The sequence below is a fragment of the Solenopsis invicta genome, chromosome 13 (genome assembly GCF_016802725.1).
Source record: "Solenopsis invicta isolate M01_SB chromosome 13, UNIL_Sinv_3.0, whole genome shotgun sequence".
Lineage (NCBI taxonomy): Eukaryota > Metazoa > Arthropoda > Insecta > Hymenoptera > Formicidae > Solenopsis > Solenopsis invicta.
In genome coordinates, this window is record NC_052676.1 from 13974748 (window position 1) to 13993249 (window position 18502).

General features: G+C 28.6%; 2 protein-coding genes across 5 annotated transcripts; one reads left to right on the forward strand and one right to left on the reverse strand.

Annotated features, from left to right (window-relative positions):
- Positions 1–914: 914 nt before the first annotated feature.
- Positions 915–9657, forward strand: LOC105197026 (IST1 homolog). 3 transcript variants are annotated; one of them, XM_026139874.2, is made up of 7 exons: positions 915–1068; positions 1140–1189; positions 1470–1793; positions 5857–6298; positions 6443–6586; positions 8830–8886; positions 9034–9657. In XM_026139874.2, exons 3-7 carry the CDS (start codon positions 1525–1527, stop codon positions 9211–9213), a joined length of 1092 nt encoding a protein of 363 aa, XP_025995659.1. In that variant the 5' UTR covers positions 915–1068; positions 1140–1189; positions 1470–1524; the 3' UTR covers positions 9214–9657. The 3 variants fall into 3 exon arrangements, with proteins under 3 accessions (XP_025995659.1, XP_011161521.1, XP_011161520.1); XM_011163219.3 differs by having other exon boundaries at positions 916–1068; positions 1456–1793; positions 5857–6301; positions 9034–9498; XM_011163218.3 differs by having other exon boundaries at positions 916–1068; positions 5857–6301; positions 9034–9498.
- LOC105197027 (odorant-binding protein 59a) lies at positions 9414–18388 on the reverse strand. 2 transcript variants are annotated; one of them, XM_011163220.3, is made up of 6 exons: positions 18267–18388; positions 12284–12525; positions 10688–10889; positions 10194–10229; positions 9922–10116; positions 9414–9619 (listed from the first exon to the last, which is right to left on the reverse strand). In XM_011163220.3, the coding sequence occupies exons 1-6, from the start codon at positions 18327–18329 to the stop codon at positions 9596–9598; spliced, it is 762 nt and encodes a 253-aa protein (XP_011161522.2). In that variant the 5' UTR covers positions 18330–18388; the 3' UTR covers positions 9414–9595. The 2 variants fall into 2 exon arrangements, with proteins under 2 accessions (XP_011161522.2, XP_039312484.1); XM_039456550.1 differs by lacking the exon at positions 9414–9619 and having other exon boundaries at positions 9761–10116.
- Positions 18389–18502: the final 114 nt, after the last annotated feature.

Sequence of the window (18502 nt, forward strand, 5' to 3'; positions counted from 1 at the left end):
ATCATTAAAAAAATGCTATTTTATTACATCAAGTAATTAATTATATTTTAAAAAAGGTATAAAATCGATGTACTTGTATAAAAGATATAACACTTACGGTGTCATTATCCATTTTTTTCACACATGCTACATAATTTACAGTTTTTGGAATCATTCTTCTAGTTCGGAAGATTGCAATTATTTCTTTTTCCTCGCTTGAACTAGAAGAAGATTCCAAAAATGTCTCCAAAATATTAAAAAGAAATCTAAATCCGGATTGCTCATTTTTTCAAATTTGAAACTTCGTTCGTTATTGCTTACAATAATGCACTGGGTGACACTCTTTTGGACACAGCACGATTGGACACCAACCAATCATCTTGACTTATCTAACCAAACTAACGGAAAAACTCTAGGCATCGGCCTCTGTGAGTGGTGGTGTCCAATCGTGCGGTGTCCAATCGTGCGCACCCCTAATGCACTGATGCTTGCCGTTTGTTTTCTGTTCCTGAACTCCCTGAATTAGTGTGCACTTAAAATGAAATAGATATATATTTGAAAGCAAGAAGAAACGTTCCAGTGCAGTCTAGTGCAGGAATAGAAAATAAACGGTATGCGAGTATCGTGCGTTTAAACGAACACGTGACACTAGCCAAGTGCGCACTGGCACTGTCAATCGAAAACGCTATCCGTTTGTTTTCTGTTCCTGAACTCTCTAAAGTGTACACTTAAAATGAAATAGATAGATGTTTCAAAGTTAGCGAAAGCAAGAAGGAACGTTCCAGTGCAGTCTAGTGCAGGAATAGAAAACAAGCCTTATATGAATAACGGCCATACAGTGAATTTCGGAACGCAACCTCTGTCAGCGAAAAGAAGAATGGCTGCGTTCAGCAGACTCAACAGTTTAGTGAGCGCTTGCTGTTATTGGTATATTCTTCTAAATCTAAAAGTTTGATTGGATGATCTAGAAGAATATTTCAACATCTTGAGTCTGTTGAACGCAGTCATGATATCATTCGGGAGTTGTCACTTTTCAGATGTGAAGAGGTTATGACGTTAAGTCTGACGTTTGCGTTAATTGTATTTTTTGTACGTAGTATTTTCTCTAATCTTTGCTTTCTATTTTTTCGACGGCCGAATATATATTTATCTCGTTTCAGGTGTAAAAATTTGAGGATTCAAGAAACGTGAACAAATCAATTGTCAAAAGGTATATTATTAATCCTATTTGCATTTTTGATATTTAATACTCTTATTGTTAAAAAAACCTATAGTAATCTAAAATTGTACCCAATCAATGATCTTGAATTTTGTCAAATATCTCGTAGTATGTTTAATAGTGAAAAAAATTTTATAGGTACAAAAATTATTTATATCGAGGAAATCAGAAAATATCTGAACTAAAGCATTACTAATATTTGACCTTTTGTCATCAAATCGTAATCAGATGTTAAAAATAAGTAATATAAATTGTAGAACTTTTAATACAGGAGAAAGACGAGAGGAACATAACTGGTGACAAGTAACTAGAAATACCAGTCAAGGATGTTTTCAAGTGGCCCAAATTATACCAAGTTGAAGACACATTTGCGATTAGCGATCAACCGATTAAAATTGCTAGAAAAGAAAAAAACTGAACTGGCACAGAAGGCACGCCGCGAGATTGCCGATTTCATTGCTGCTGGTAAAACGGAGCGTGCTAAGATTAGAGTGGAACATATCATACGTGAGGACTATATGGTGGAAGCAATGGAGCTACTGGAGATGTACTGTGATCTGCTGCTGGCACGTTTTGGTCTCATCCAGCAAATGAAGTCAGTATTATATGCTATCATTGGAAATTTCTCGGACTTTGTCTTATTTAACAGCATGATGCATATAAAATTTATAAACATTTTTTGTTGCATATTCATAATTTGTTACTTTTGTGTTTGTTTTGCTTGCCATTTGTTACCCACAGAAAAGATGTGTTGCTGTTACATGATCAATCAGTTGAGATTGGAATTAACTCTTTGCATCACAGTCTAGCCCTGGGAGCACACATATCATTCAAGGTTGTTTTATCAACAAATCAATTGTTCATTCCTTTAGCATGTTTAGTATTGCAGGATTGCTAAAGGTTTCTTCTAAGTAATAAGTTTTAGAATGATATTTTAAATAATTAATTTGTTATTAATAAATATATACCTTAAAATTACTCTGGGGGGTTGCTGATTACGAATCCGATGTCAAAAATTTTAAATGATGGATTTAATATGGTGGACAAAACTATTAAAATCAACTGAATTTGCTTGAAATTTGTTATTTAAGAGTTTTCAAGATCTTTGATTATGAATCTAATGTCAAAAAATTTAAAATGGAGGCTCTAATATGACGAACAAAGTTATAAAATTCAACCGAATTTGCTAAAAACTTATTATTCAGATGTTTGTGAGTTTTTGATTACAAATCCGATGTCAAAAATACAAAATTTGAAATGCCAGATGTAATATTGCAGACCAATGTGACAAACGTAATTTTTTAAGTTTCAAGCGAATTTGATTTTAAAAATTCTATCCGCTATTTTGAATTTTGAATTTTTGACATCGGATTCGTAATCAGCGATCTCGAAAACCCTTAAATAGCAAATTTCAAGCAAATCCAATTGATTTTGATAATGTTGTCTGCCATATTGGATCTGCCATTTTTAATTTTTAATTTTTGATATTGAATTCGTAATCAGCGACCTCAAAAACTCACAGATATCAAATGTCACAAAATTATATTTACTAGAAAAAAGATTGACGCAAGGAGTTGAGGCTTTTAGATCCTCAGCTGAGAATTCCGCATTGACGTTTCATCGCAAATTAGAATAGATTTGAAACGTGACAGATTGACGATGAAATGTTGTGCGATGTTGTCATTTCGCTATTATGTGTATTTCATTGTGAAAATGTTACTTGCCGGTTTTCACAAACCGGCGTTTGACTTTTATTTTATTAAATACTAGACATATCAAGCGAGCGCCAAATAGCTAACAACAGTGAAGTAGAACCATTTGAGTAAATAAATCTATAATAATTAACATTTATACTATTATATAACTTTTTTGATATATAAAACTGCGATCTTCGCGATATTTCCGCGTTAAATCAGTATCGGAGATCAGTAACAGTGCAAACGTTGACTCTGCAGTTTTATTAATATTTATAATATTAACACGTTAAATGCCACGCCGGTTTTACGTGCCGTTCCGTTCACGCCACAGTTAGCTGTCAAGCGGGCTCTTCCGGACTGGCGAGGCCTGAACAGAAAATCTAGCGTGGCCCTAGGGATCGGCGTGGCATTTAATGTGTTAATAATATAATTTAATTTTTGCAACAATAATATACTCTTCTTTCAAAGAAGTAAAATGTAGATATTTATTAATATTATATATAAAATAATATAATAATATTACATTATATATAAAATAATATAATATTATATATAAAGTAATACAAGGCAAACTTTCTTGTAGTGTTTTGAAAAAGTTTCGAGATAAGCTATAAGAATATGTAATAAAAAGTAGGCAGTCCCGTTTAAAAAATTGAAGGTGACCTTCAAGCAACTATTCAAGATCAAATTAATAACACTATCTTATGTTCCCCTCGAAATCATACAACTTTTGTCTGAAACATTTTTGTCTACTGGGTTTAGTTTTCGAGATATTTGACTGGATCATTTAAAATGGGACACTCTGTATACACAATAATATAACACAAACCCGAAGGCCGCGTTCGAAGAGCGCGCTATTGGCGCTATTCCGTCATTCTATCGGTCATTAGACGTAGAATAAGAATAAAATAGTACAATAGAACTGATAGCACGCTTCATGAACGCAGCCGCTTTTAATCTTGCCAATAAATAAATGATACGCAATATAAATATGTTTTATAGGTTGATATTGAAATCAAGAGATCTATGCTTTAATGTATTGAATTTCTTCAAAATAAGATAATAATTTACTAAAATAAATGATAAATGGATTTTTTTATAGATTACTTAAAAATGAATTTAACTAAAAATTAAACATGATAGTTACGTTTAGAAACTGCCTTGTTATTTAATAACAATAATTTTATTATTCTAAATTTTATCAAATGTAGTTGATTATTTGACTAGAGAAGTGCTATCATTCATCTTTAATAAAAAAATATATATTAATATATATGTAATGTACGGAGAAAAGGAGATCGTGAGACAGGTGTGGGATGATGATACTATGATATAATTGGCATTGAATTCTAAAAGCTACCATTTAAAATTATTTCGTTACAGTCAATTTAGATATTGTAGATTGTGATAGTTGATGGACTGATCATTAGTATTCACATTTTCATAAAAGCTAAATTTCCATTTTACAGATAGAGTTTTTTTACAGGCGTTTTACTCTTACGTAATTTTGAGAAGCATGTTAAATATTTAGTTTTTAATTTTAACTCGAAGGACTTGAATATGGTTCTCAAATAATGCAATTGTATTTAATGTGTGATGTAATGTACGCATGAATTCAGTATTATAAAAATTTTATCATGTATGGGAGAGGGTCTTTTTGCTGCTGTTATGATTGTTCTTGCGACTTTACACTCTTATAGAGGACGATCTCTGATGCTTATTAGCAGCAAAATCATTATTTTACAAAGTTAATTTTTAAGTCAAAGAAATTAAAAAGTATTATATTTTAAATTTATATCATGACTTTTTAGAATTTAGAATAAAATTTAAAATTGCTCTATTATATTTTTCCAATGAATTGTACTAAAGTATTTTCACTTTGATAATAACGTTATATATATTATAATTTATTATTATTATTATTATAATTTTTATGATATGTATTTAATGTTTATCAGTATAATACTCTTAATTATTATATAATTTCTGTTATAAATTTTTTTACTTATATAATTTTTTATAATTATTTTCTAAAATTAATTTTCTCATTTATTAAAAAGGATATGCAATATGATTGAAATTACTAAATTACGTTTAAATTAGCATATAATATAAATCCGAGAAAATTTGATTTAATTTGACCTTACAAATGCTTGATTTGTATCACATAATTTTTTATTACAATAGAGTGCTAACTTTGGTTATTAACTGTTTAGATCGATTTCGATCATGTCAAGTCGATAGAATAGTGGCGATAGTTTTTTTATACAAAAATATATTAATATATACAATTGCAATCCAAAAAATATATATAAATATATATTTTGGATTGCAATAAGATTATTGTTTATTATTGCATTCTTGATCGATATTAACATTTTTGTGTTATTAAATATTTTTAATATAAAAAATAAATTTTAGAGAGAGATAATTTCTTAGTATATATGTTTGAAAAGTAGAAGGAGCCATTTATTTGACTTAATCTGTTATTGGATAAAACCAAAGTTAATGCTCTAGTGTAATATAGAACTCTGTGATATTCGTCTACCTTTAAATAATGTAGTACTTTTTAAAATCAGATAACAAGTAACTTTTTACAAAAAGTAACGTACAATACAGCTAATAAAATATTTTTTTATTTAAGGAACAATTTCTTTCCAAATTTAATTTTGTAAACTTTAAGTTTATTTGCTATATTGTTATAGTTTTGTCGGAATACTATTTTAAAATTAATTGCATAAACAGTAATAAGTATTTTATAATATTTTATAAAAGGTCAATACTTCTACATCTTTTTTTTATAAATATACCTACATAATTGTAAATTAAATTTTTTATGCAAGATTTTATCGTTTAATTTAGTAAGTAAGTGTTGTCTTATCCAGGATAGTATTATTTATTAGACTAAATTGTCCATGTGTGTACGATTTCGGTTTATTTTATTATTTGTTATTTTTCTAGAAATCTTGACGACGGTCTGGCGGAAGCTATATCAACTATTCTTTGGGTAGCGCCTCGCATCCAGACAGATGTGCAGGAAATCAAGGTGATAGCGGACATTTTGACGTCCAAATACGGTAAACAGTATACGGAAGCGTGTCGGGAGGAGGCAATTCAGACAATATCGGAGAAGCTGAAGCATAAAATGAGCGTGCAGTCGCCGTCAAAATTACTTGTAGAGAAATATCTAATAGAAATAGCAAAAAATTACAACGTGGAATATGAGCCGGATCCACAAGTAATGGCAGAAGCCCAGGATGCAATGTTAATAGATATAGGAGCCAGTGGAGGGGAATCGAGGAATAATTTGGATACAGCCAGCGGAGGAGGAATACCTCATCCTCTTGGTTTTATAGGTTTTCCACAAGCACCTCTACTACCCGATTCTGGATTTCATTCGAGCGTAGTAATTTGAATTTATTTTTTATTTGACAAAGATACTATTGTATTTTTATTAATTTTAATTGGCAAACTCAATTTATAAAATTGTCTAAAAATGATTTCTAATTATTTTTGGTCATTGCATTAAGGATATCGTATATTTCAGGATTCTTCAGAAAAGGAAACTTCTACCTTAGGATTCGTATCACCAATGTCTCCACCATCTGTTGAAAAAGATCAGAATACTCCTTTCAATCCCAATGCATTTTCATATAACATACCTTTGGACAATGCTAATTCGAACAAACCCGTAAGGAACTTATACTTATTTATCAAAAATTTTAAATTATGTTTTTGTATTGTGAAAGTGTAGAAACCCCTAAATAACTTTTGTAAAAATGAAAATATAAAAAAAAACGCTAAAATATGTATTTTGATTTATCAAAAAAGCTACCATGGATACCGATCATCTCTCACTCATAGATACAGAGGGGTAAAAGGGGGGTTGAAAATTTTAAAATGGACTAAGGTTCGAGTAGGGGCTTATTTGAACGATCTTTTGATAACAAACACTTCTAAAATTTCAAGTAGTTATGACACCCCCATTCAAACTGGCGGCTCAAATGCCGAAATTTCATGTACTTAGCGTTATGCACACACATACATGCTCGCACACATGCACACCCGTCCACCCACACACAAACACAATTACACATACACAAGAGATCAGATTCATGCCACATCCACGCAGTTGATCCTGGATAACGCTAAGAACATGAAATTTATTTTAAATGGGGGTGTCGTAACCACTTGAAATTTTAGGAGTGTATTTGTTATTAAAAGGCCTTTTAAATGAGCCCCCACTTAACCTTTGAGTCCAATTTAAAATTTTCAACCCCCCTTTTACTCTTCCGTACCTGAGGGTGAGGGATGATCGGTATCCATGTCAAAGTGTAGCTTTTTTGATAAATCAAAATACGTATTTCATCGTTTTTTGATATTTTTATTTCTACAAAAGTTATTTAGGAGTTTCCACACTTTAGTAAACCCTGTATGTATATGTGTAGGGGAAGGTGGGGTATGACAGGATAGTTAAACTTTGAGAATGAATAAAAGCTAGTTTTCATAATTAACGAGTCATCGTCATCTTTATTTTTATAATACTTTTTGGACATTCGTTTTTCAATATATTTATCATTAAAATAAAATTTGAAAGTATTATAAACTTTATTTAATGAAAACAAAAAAGATGCATTTATCCCCATCTTGCCCGATGGGTGGGGTAAGATGGGAATTCTTGCGGGCAAGATAGGATACCTATGCGTTTTTAGCTTAATTTTTTTCTCATACGTTTCTTTGGCTCTTACACAGGGTGTCCCAGAAAGTTTGGGTCTCCTCTTAAAAACAGATTCTTTGGAATATTCTAAGAAAAAAATTCTAATACAAAAATGTCGAGGGTATAATGGTTTTCAAATTATTCGCGATTAAAGTTTACGAATTACAAAGCATTTTGCGCGCTTAGGTGTAGTGACATGACAAGGTACCACAAGGGTACCTCTTGACATTGAGGTTGTCATATAAATATGCAGTGACATTTATGTTAAGAAATTATTACTGTAGGAAACATATTTGTACATTACATATACATAATTAACGTTTTCAACAAAATATCAATTCAATAACAAAATGTTTCGATAGTCGTTGGATTAGCTGTCAAAATAATTCATTACTATGTTCATATGATAAGAACTTTTATGGTAATATGTTGATATTTTGTTGAAAACGTTAATTATGCATAATATATGTAATGTACAAATATGTTTCCTACAGTAATAATTTCTTAATATAAATGTCACTGTGTATACTTTATATGACAACCTCAATGTCAAGAGGTACTCTTGTGGTACCATGTCGTATCACCATACCAGAGCGCGTGAAATGTCAGCTCTGTGATTCGTAAACTTAATCACGAATAATTTCAAAACCATTGTACCCTTGACATTTTTGTATTATAATTTTTTTCTTAGAATGTTCCAAGAAATCCGCTCTTAAAAGGAGATTCGAGCTTCCTGGGATACCTTGTATAATTTTGTTTTATACTTTTCTTGCTCTATTCTTTTCTTTTTTTGCCTCTCCCTGTTTCCTCGCTGTTATATCTTCTTGTAGTCATAAGAAAATTCCAGAAAAGTATAAATTAGGGTCTATCTCAATAACGCAGTTGTCGCACGAGTCGTTCGCTGACTCATAGGTAACTTTTAATGACCAAGGAGTCGCACCTAACACGTATGCTCAATTGTGATTTCTGCATTCGAATCGCGCGATACAGACGATACCCCGTTTTACCTTTCTACCCTTTCTTCCCCTATGTATGTACCTATGTGTATATATATATATATATATATATATATATATATACTAAATAAACTAAATAATATATATACTAAATATATATACTAAATAAACTATTTCTATATATATATATATATATATATATATATATATATATAGAAATAGTTTATTTAGTTATAATATTTAAAAAAAATCAATAATTAGGAAGAAGATTTACCACCACCGTATCGGCCTGACTTTCCGCCTGATTTAAATAAACAGGTATAACTGTAAAATTTGACTTTTTAAATTTTATTGTAAAATAATTACTAAAGTGATTAAAATAAATATAATAAAAATTATGTCTAAAATAAAAATGGTCTTGTGAAATTATACTGAATTATAAAACATGCAATTTTTCATATGTAGTCAGATGAAAAACCGAAACCTCAGCCAAGGTCAAAAATGCCGATGAATAACTATCTGCTTCCGGATCTGCCAGCAGTGCCGACAGAAAATAATGATTCACCTGTAAATCCACCTATGAATGATGACATTGATTTTGATGACTTGATGAAACGATTCGAAGACCTGAAGAAGAGGAAGTAACGGCCGAGATAATAATTAAAGTGATGAAATGCGTTGTTTTTGTTTTTATTCGTCGCAGTACTGTTTTTGTGCCTTCTGCAAAAAGAAAAGATTTAGAAAATTCATGGTAGCCTACTATGTGCTTTTGCAATGAAAAAAATAAAAATATATAGTTATGCTATATTCGGGAATCAAGTATGTATAAATTGTTATAATATTAATTAACGTACAATATGTTTAATATATTTTTATGATTATTACACGTGTATTATGTTTTATAATAAGTGTATATATCTATTTAAGTCACATTTTTACAGGAATGATTAATTCTTCTTATTCCTTATTTTTTCTTGTTTCATTTCTCTTGATAGAAATGTCATATATATATATTTGTACAGTGTTATTAATTATCCCAATCTTCGCATCTCTGAAAAAAAGTTATATTAATTATAAAGAGTATTAAAATTTCTTGTGTTTTATTCTTATAGAATTCTTCAAAATTCTAAATCCTTTATTTTGTATACTGTGAAAGAAAAAGATATTCTAAGTTTAAATAACACTTGTTAACGCGCGTGAAACATGCATCAAATACGCATGGTACTGTATGGATTACTCAATGTGTGGATTATTTTTTATTTTTTTTTTTTTGAATGCGTGTGCTGGACGCGTGTTATAACATGCAATTACGCGTGAAAATAAGGAGTAATTAATAAATTTGTATATACGTACTTCCTTTCCTTTATCAATCAAACAAGTCACGAGATTTTCTGAGAAATAACATTTGTTTTGCCTTATATCTGAATTCAAATAATGAAAACATTCTATGACAGCTTCCTCTATAAAGTCCTGTAATTCTGGGTTGTGTATATTACGTGTCAAAAATTGGATGACCGAAACTTGCTCTGGGAAACCCCTTTGATCTACCTATTAAAGTCAGAATTGAGAAAATCATTCACTAACTTAAATTAAAAAATTTTTTAGCGATGTACATATGTATTTACCATATTTAATTCGTTGAAGAAACACTGATTGATGCACTAGAATAAAAATTTAATGACATTTTATTAATATAAGTTATTATTAAACAAGTAAACATTCTAAACGCATAGAACATATTGGTGTAAAACAGATTTATATTACAATGAAAAGATAATCATGATCTTGAAATTAAAATAAAAAAATATAAACACGTAATGTATATGTGTAGCATATATACGACAAACAACAAATAACGAGAAACAATAATCCTCATTATTGTTATAAAAACATTTTTTATTGTTATTTCTTTAATCTTTAAAAGATTAAAAATAAATTCTAGTCATTGTGTATTATTGCTATAATGCCATTATTGCAAATGATAACTACCGTTCTCTTATTTTAAAATATTTATTTTATTTATTTTAATTGTTTTGTCGTTTCTTTTAATATGAATCTAACTTCGAGAAAACGACACATTAATATATTACATAATTAGAAATCTGTTAATATATCTTACGGTTTGTTTTTGTTGCTTATCATAATTCTCAGAGTTGTCATTATACATTTGGTCATAGCTTGGTCTGCCAGCTCCCTCAGAATAACTATAATCGCGATTATTGCTGCCTTGAAAAGGATATTGAGCATTTTTCCAATTCCCATTTGTATAACTGACGGAATAGCGTCGGTCGTTACCATTTCTCTGATCATTTCCTCGATTCCTTAATTATTATATTGACATTATTTATTGATATTAATAATTTAAGCAATGATAATATCAATTATTTAATTATTATCCAGACAGCACAGTAACAAAGCATTTTACTTTAAAAGCATTTAAAATGCACATTTTGAACGTTTTGAACATATTAAAAACATCCAGATTAGATCCACGGATACCTTGAAAACGTCCAGTTTTGGATATTTTAAAAACGTCTATTTTAAGACATAATGGACTAAAACTGAATTAAATTAATATATGAAACAAATTCCTGTATTCCAAGTTGCTAGCCTAACAATGCCACTTTGTGACACGCATTTTAGACAACAATCCAGATAAATTAATTCTTATAGATTTTTTTGTCTCTGAAAACAATTTTGTAAATAAAATTGCTTTATTACGTCACATTTTTGAATTATTTTAACTCGAATGTATCCAAAAATACCATTTGCAGAGCAATTTTATTTGCGGATACGTTTTCAGTAAGGAAAATATAAAAATTATTTCATTTGGTTTGTGGTCTAAAAAGAAGTTTAATTTATCACACAGTGTATATATACATACATACATACACACACATACACTTTTATATATATATATATATATATATATACATACATACATACACACACATACACTTTTATATATATATATCTGGATCAAATATTCTACATACAAAGTGAATCTGGAAGTTTGTAGTTTAAACAGAGTGAGATAATTATTTTCAGGACTCTATACCATTCTCTTCTTCATGGCAAGATATTGGCTATGAAAGATTCTAGCTTTACTTCATAGACAAAAAATTTAATCTATATATTATTAAACACATAAATAGTGAAATAAATAAATTGATCCTAATCTATAATACGACAATAGTTTGTTAACTTTCGCATACGAAAATAATAGTTTTGTATACGATCGACCAATCATAGTCGAAAAACTATTATTTTCGTATGCGACAATTATTCATATGTGCTTAAAAATAAGACTTTTAATAATTCAATTCAATGTAGCTGCAGTAAGGAAACAGCATTCGATATCGAGTCGAAATCGAATCTTTCTAGCTAAGTCGAAAGATGTAACATAAATCAATCGAAATCGATGAGTATTTTAATTTAGTTTTTGATAAATGTTTTCGATATCGATTCGACATTGATTCGAGTTACTTTTCGTTGGCCGGGACGTTTGGACCAAATTGAAACCAAATCTAGATATCCATTGGATGTTGTGTGCTGTCTGGGTATTGATATTTTTACTTATACATATTAATTATTGCTAATAATGTAACCAATGATAATGTTAATTATTATTTAATTATTGATATTTTGAATCATATCAATTATTCATTAATTATTTAATATTGAATGCGATGATTATTCCATCTTGTTTCGCTACCGATTTTCATTAGGATCTTTCCAAGAGCGCATATTGGAAAACTTGCTACCGCCACTCACGAAGAACCTTGTACCAAATAAATCTACGCTTGAAGAATCATTATCGTCATTTTCATTTGATGATGAATCATTGCTATAATCGTCGTCGTCATCATCATCGGTCGTAAATCGTTTCTTGCAAGTTTGCATAATCTTTCGGTATTGATCGTCCGTCTGCTGAATACCTGTTCTGCATTTTAATGACTGTAAGCACAGAAAAACTTGGTGAACCAAAGAATTAATTATTACATAAAAATGTGTTTAAAAATGTGTTACATTGTTACTTTTTTAAATAGCTTTAAAAAAAGTAAATTATAAAAAAAACATTTTAATTAAAAGTTTATTTTGTTGAAGATCTATATAATGACTTCAAGGTTTGAGTAATTAAGTTTAAAATTTTAAAGTTTAAAATTTTTTACAGTTTTTTTTATAGTTTTTCGAGATTGAAATGCGTACAAGCATAAAAAATATATTTTAAATTAATTAGTAATTTAATTTCGTGATATTACATTTGGGCTTCTTCAAAAATCTATGTTTTAATTCTGGAAAAACAATTCAGCGCGCAGTTTGGAAAATCTTGTAAATGTTTATAAATGTACATAAAAAAACGTTGAATCGCTTTCGACCGGTATTGCCGTTTCTTTTTTAATTTGTTGTTATACTTCCCGATCATATTATCATTATTTATATTGTAAAATTTTTCTGTTTAAACATATTTTTATGTTTTTATGTTTTTTACGTTTGAGTTTTTTTTACTGAAGATTTTTTTAACGACTAACGAAAATCTTAGATAAATGGAGATACTTTATCAGCACTGGGTATTTCTGTGCTACTTTAATCAATTTATTAAATTCAAACGATCATAAAGAGTATGTTTTATGAATGTTAATTAACGCATAATGTAATTATAAATATATTTTGTTTTTCTATTTATATCCAAAAGTACCGCAAGTGAATATTATAAACAATTATCGAAAATCATTTTATTATAGAATTTATTATAAAATCAAGCTGTAATGGAATAAATATATTGTTCTGTAAAAGAAGTAAATTATCTTGAAGACCCCTGGCGCCTCAGTCAAGAGTTCCGAATTGATGATAGAGACATAATACCGTCGCGAAGAATAAAATTAGAACTAATAGAACGTGACAAATTAAGCGCTATTACACGGCACTATTAATCGAGTTTAATAACATCCGTAGTTATGAAACTGGCTAATTAAAAGTATTCTTCTGAAGAATGTAATAACTGGGATCGGCCAGTTTCATTCACAGAATCTAATAACTGATGTCAAGAGCTTTCCAAAACAGTATAAATAAGTTACTTTTTATTAAGTACTTTCCGAATTATAAGGTTTGAGAGTTACAGCCCAGTCAGAAATAGTTTCTCGAGACGATGTCGTTTCGATGTCGGAAATGCAAGTCAAAAATTTTTGAAATTTTTATTAATTTGAGAAAAAATATATATAGATAGATAGATTTTTCAATATTTCTAAAGTGTTCCAATTTATATAAAAATTTTGAAAAAAATTTCAGATAACTAATAAAATTATTGTTCAAATCGATGTAAAATGACGTCGATTCTATAAATCATTATATGCGAAAATCATTCTACTTTTCTTTCATGTAATAAATAATAAAAATAAACGATAAAAAAGTAGAAATGCAATTATAGTATAATGTAATTACATTATACTGCATATAACTTTTAAACTTTATAACTCAGAAAGTACTTAATAAAAAATAACTTATTTATACTATTTTAGAAAATTCTTGATACCAGCTTTATATTTTTTGATACTAATTAGTTAAAAATAAAATAATAAAGTTAAAATATTCTTATGACCGAGGGGCTGCACATGATAGAGAAGAAGAGGGTAATATGGTACTCATTTTCATTTTATTGAATAACTTTGTTTATAATTAAAATTTTCTATTGAAATTGAACGATTACATTCGTTAGGGTGTTGTTTGACGGATTCTAGACTCAAAGTAATGAAATATTTATTATTTAGGACGTGATTTATAAAAATCTAATGCACTGCATAATCGATAGGAGGAAAATAGTGTTTGTAATATAGCTATCAATAAAAATAATTTTAAAAAATTAGTTTAATTTTAAAAAAACACGATACCTTGTTACAAAATTATATATCTTTAATTTTCCATTATTTAAAATTTTCCTGCGTTCGGAAACTTTAGAAATTTCATTAAAAATATCATTTTTATCCTGTTTAATATTAAACATCAAGCATAAAATGATATCTCTAATGTTTCTAAACAACGCTCTTTAGAATGACAATCAATTTATCGAAGAAATATTTTGATATAAAAATTTCGCTTAAAACACCATATCAACAAAATTCCATATTATTGTTTCAACTTTATATAACTCGAAATGTATGCGATCGAATAAAAAGTTAAATAACAAAAAAAAAAACACTTGAGTGTATATACCTTCATGTCATAATACACTCAAGTTTAAGAATAATGAGGAAGTGTATGTAATTAAAGATTAAAAGTGTATATACCTTAAAAAAGTTTAGAAGTGCTCAAAAATAAAAATGCCTTATAACAATTGTCAGTCATTATGTATTGACATATTATACAGTAACTAAAAAACGGCGGGCTACTAAATGAATAACTCCAGCAATTGTTAGAATACACCTAATAATAAAAGAAATAATAGGAGTAGCCATATTGTCAATAGTAGCTATAATACCCTCTTCTCTATACACTGCCATTATTAAAAACTTAATAATTCACGGTACGTAAAATTATAGATTTTCAGTATTGGCAGTGCATTTAGAAGTCCGAGTAAGGATGCGCTCGGTACGATTCTCCATGTAAATGCAAAGAATTAAGATAATCGTTTTCTTAATTGGTAACACGTATGTTATTTAACAATGAATGACAATTGATGAGTTGTGTTTTAACCGAGTTTAACAAATGTGTTTTCTCATTCTCGTTGTGCTGCATGTAGAATTAGAGTTATTAAAATTCGTGTTTTAAATTCTTTCTTGTACGCGTACGTCTCGGCTGAAAGCGTGTGGCGGTCATAACAACATTATTATAATAACTTGAGAATGTGAACTTATGTGTCATATCTTAAAACCTTATCAAATATATATGGTTCTATTATTACATTGGATTTATGTAAAACAATTGTTTTATTGATTTAAAAGTTATTTAATTTTTTATTTATTCATGATTTTTATGTAAAATCGCATTTTGTAATACTTATTTACAAATTTAATAAAAGAAAATGTTACAGCATTACAAATCAAATTTTTTACATGTACTAATAAATAAAACTCTAATAAATATTTCTGTTAAATAGTTCTAATAAATAGTTCCATTTTACATTTTGCAATCATTTGGATTCACTCCGGATCACTGTTAAATTCGTAATGTTGAATTGCATTGCAGTTTTTTTTAAATCATTCTTGTTGCCATTATTCGTACGTAATATTATATGTTAATTTAATTAAAACAATGGTGTTGGTTAACACAATTTAACTTGAGAAATGTATTAAATTTGGCTCAAATTTAGTTTAAGATTTACTAGATAGAATACGTTAAAATTTGAGGGAGCATCCTATTTGGCCTCAGTTATTCACAACGTAATTTTTCTTTTGGAACAACCAATCAAAATATTTTATATTAAATTAACCAATTATAGCGACGTGGGCAATCGGGTGTCACTCTAATATGAGCATTGTTTATTTGAAACTAACTACCAAATTGGATTGATTAGAGGTAGTTATTTTTTAAAACGCGCAGATTGGTAACAAATTTGATCAGATGGTAACAATAACAGATTCATAGTCATCTGTATTCGCATTAAGCTCAAAATCTGTTAATAAAGCCTGTTAAGGATGTATGGGTCTAAAAATTTTATGTTCTATTATTACGTCTTGAGTATCGGTGTAAAATTTGAGCACAATTCACTTATTGGTTTAAAAGTTATTTAATTTTTTTGTTTCTTACTCTTGATTCTTATGTAAAATCACGTTTCGCAGTACTTATTTGCAAATTTGACGGGAAATAGCATTACCAATTAAATTAAAATTTCTACATATATTAATAAAACTCTAATAAACATTTGCACACAAATTCATTTAAATCCACTTACTTGTTTAGAAATTATTTATTTAAAACTGTTGTAAAATATAGTATTTTTTGCTGTAAAAATATTACAAATCATTTGTTGTTGATTCTGAAAAAAAAAGAATAAATTTAAACAAGCTTTCATTTTTTAATTTTGATAACTTTTAGCTCGTATAATGTATAGCTAAAATATCCTTAACATGTTATGTCAGCAGATTGGCGGCAAAAACAGTGCAGAATCTGCGTGAGCGAGCAATCTGACGGCAGACAACCGTAGAGAAGCAACACGATCTGCAAATCCTACTCGATTTTTGCGGCCAATCTGCTGACATAGCATGACCAGCAGGCTTTGTCTTATTTTTGACGGCAGTTTGACGATTGCATCAGATAGTGCAGACAATGTGTGCGCAATTTGTTGCCATTCTGCTATTAAAAGTTGATAGCATGCACTGCGCAAAATCTGCTTCTGCACACTTTTGATTATCTGAGTTTTTTTTAACAATTGCACTCAATATTTTTAATATAAAGTAATTTTTTTATTGATTTTAGAATTATAAAATCTTTTTTTTACAATTAAAGTAATACAGAAATAACGTAGTAAAAGGCAACAATATTATACGAAAAACGAAAACAAAAAGAAACGATATTGACCCAATAAACAAAAACAGATTAAAAATATTTAAAATGGATAGAAACAGATTCAAAAATTAAGAAATTGAGTTCGGTAATTACGACACAAATTTATTTCGATCTATTCAATTAAAATTTAAGAATTTTTTTAATCTGTTTGAAATTATGAAATGAGATTTTAATTACGGGATTTCTATTTTTTTTAATCCAAAAAGTTACGTACACTATATAATCCATTTTAAACCAGAAAAACGGAATTAAAATAAAAGAAATTTTTATTTTTTCAATCTAAATGGAGATTTCGCAGGTCGTCAACAGGTCCGTGACACAGAATTGAAATGGCTTAATTGCTGTTTTTTAATCCAAAATGTATTCAAATGATTTAAAATGAATTACAAATTTTCAATCCATTTTCGTTTATTGGGGATGTGATATAGTGGCGTATTGATGTTTCGTAAATCATACATATGTATTATAAGTCGTGAATTAATTTTATATCATTTCTTAAAAAATGATAAACTCTTATCAAACAAAGCTTTAGTATCAAAATTTTAGAATTTTAAATACCAATATGGCGTTTAGAGTTCTAAAGTTTTCTAATATTAAAGCTCCGTAGTCTAAACTTATAAAATGAAATATAGTCATGTAGAAACACGAAAAAACAATGTCAAGTTCTCAGAATTAGATTTAGATACCCAATTTAATACAAAAAGCTTCAATATAAAAATTTATTTGTATAGGAGAGCGTGTAATATTTATACAATGCGTGACATATATTGATGTTTCATAAATTATATCCCAAAGAGCACACATTTTTGATAAATATTAACAAATATTTATTATAAATATTTTTCATAAATGTTATAAAAATATTTTATACATATTTTATGTGCATGACAAAAATAATTATAAAAATCTTTATCCAAAATGTTATTAAAATATTTATGAAATATTTTATAAAATATCTCTGTAAATATTTATAATAAATAAAAAGTATACATTTATAGTAATATTTTAGAAACTTTTTATATAAATATTTTGTTCATTTAGATTTTCAAGCAATACGCGCCGCAGCATTGCCGCTAGATGGACACGGGAGTTTTGTATCGTAATTAAAAAAAAATTAACTTTTACTTAATTTAGTTAAAAAAAAGAATTAAAGAGTTAAAAAGAATTAACTTACCCAACATTGATTTATCACTTACATTTACTGATTCTATCAGCAACAAGCAAAGGCTGAACAGGACAACGAGGAGCAGTCTGGTCATTATTTCGTGCAGGCTCTATCTTTCTGAATAAATCACCTCATTTTTTCCACGTGTATTTATAGTAACACTAAAACTGCTCGATGAGACAAGTTGACAGACAAATAATTGTGAAACAAAATCTTGTTCCATACATCCGGACGGAAACATGTTCAACTACCTTATGTAATTCTAAT

Bases quoted from the DNA above. Each gene is read 5' to 3' on its own strand.
- LOC105197027 (XM_039456550.1), bottom strand. From the start codon at position 18,329: ATGACCAGACTGCTCCTCGTTGTCCTGTTCAGCCTTTGCTTGTTGCTG. The intron at 10,230-10,687 runs GTAAGATATATT...TTTTTATTCTAG, and splicing joins ATAAGCAACAAAAACAAACC to TGCATCAATCAGTGTTTCTT. The intron at 10,117-10,193 runs GTAAATACATAT...TGACTTTAATAG, and splicing joins TCTTCAACGAATTAAATATG to GTAGATCAAAGGGGTTTCCC.
- LOC105197026 (XM_011163219.3), top strand. From the start codon at position 1,525: ATGTTTTCAAGTGGCCCAAATTATACCAAGTTGAAGACACATTTGCGA. The intron at 1,794-5,856 runs GTCAGTATTATA...TTATTTTTCTAG, and splicing joins GGTCTCATCCAGCAAATGAA to AAATCTTGACGACGGTCTGG. The intron at 6,587-8,829 runs GTAAGGAACTTA...ATCAATAATTAG, and splicing joins ATGCTAATTCGAACAAACCC to GAAGAAGATTTACCACCACC.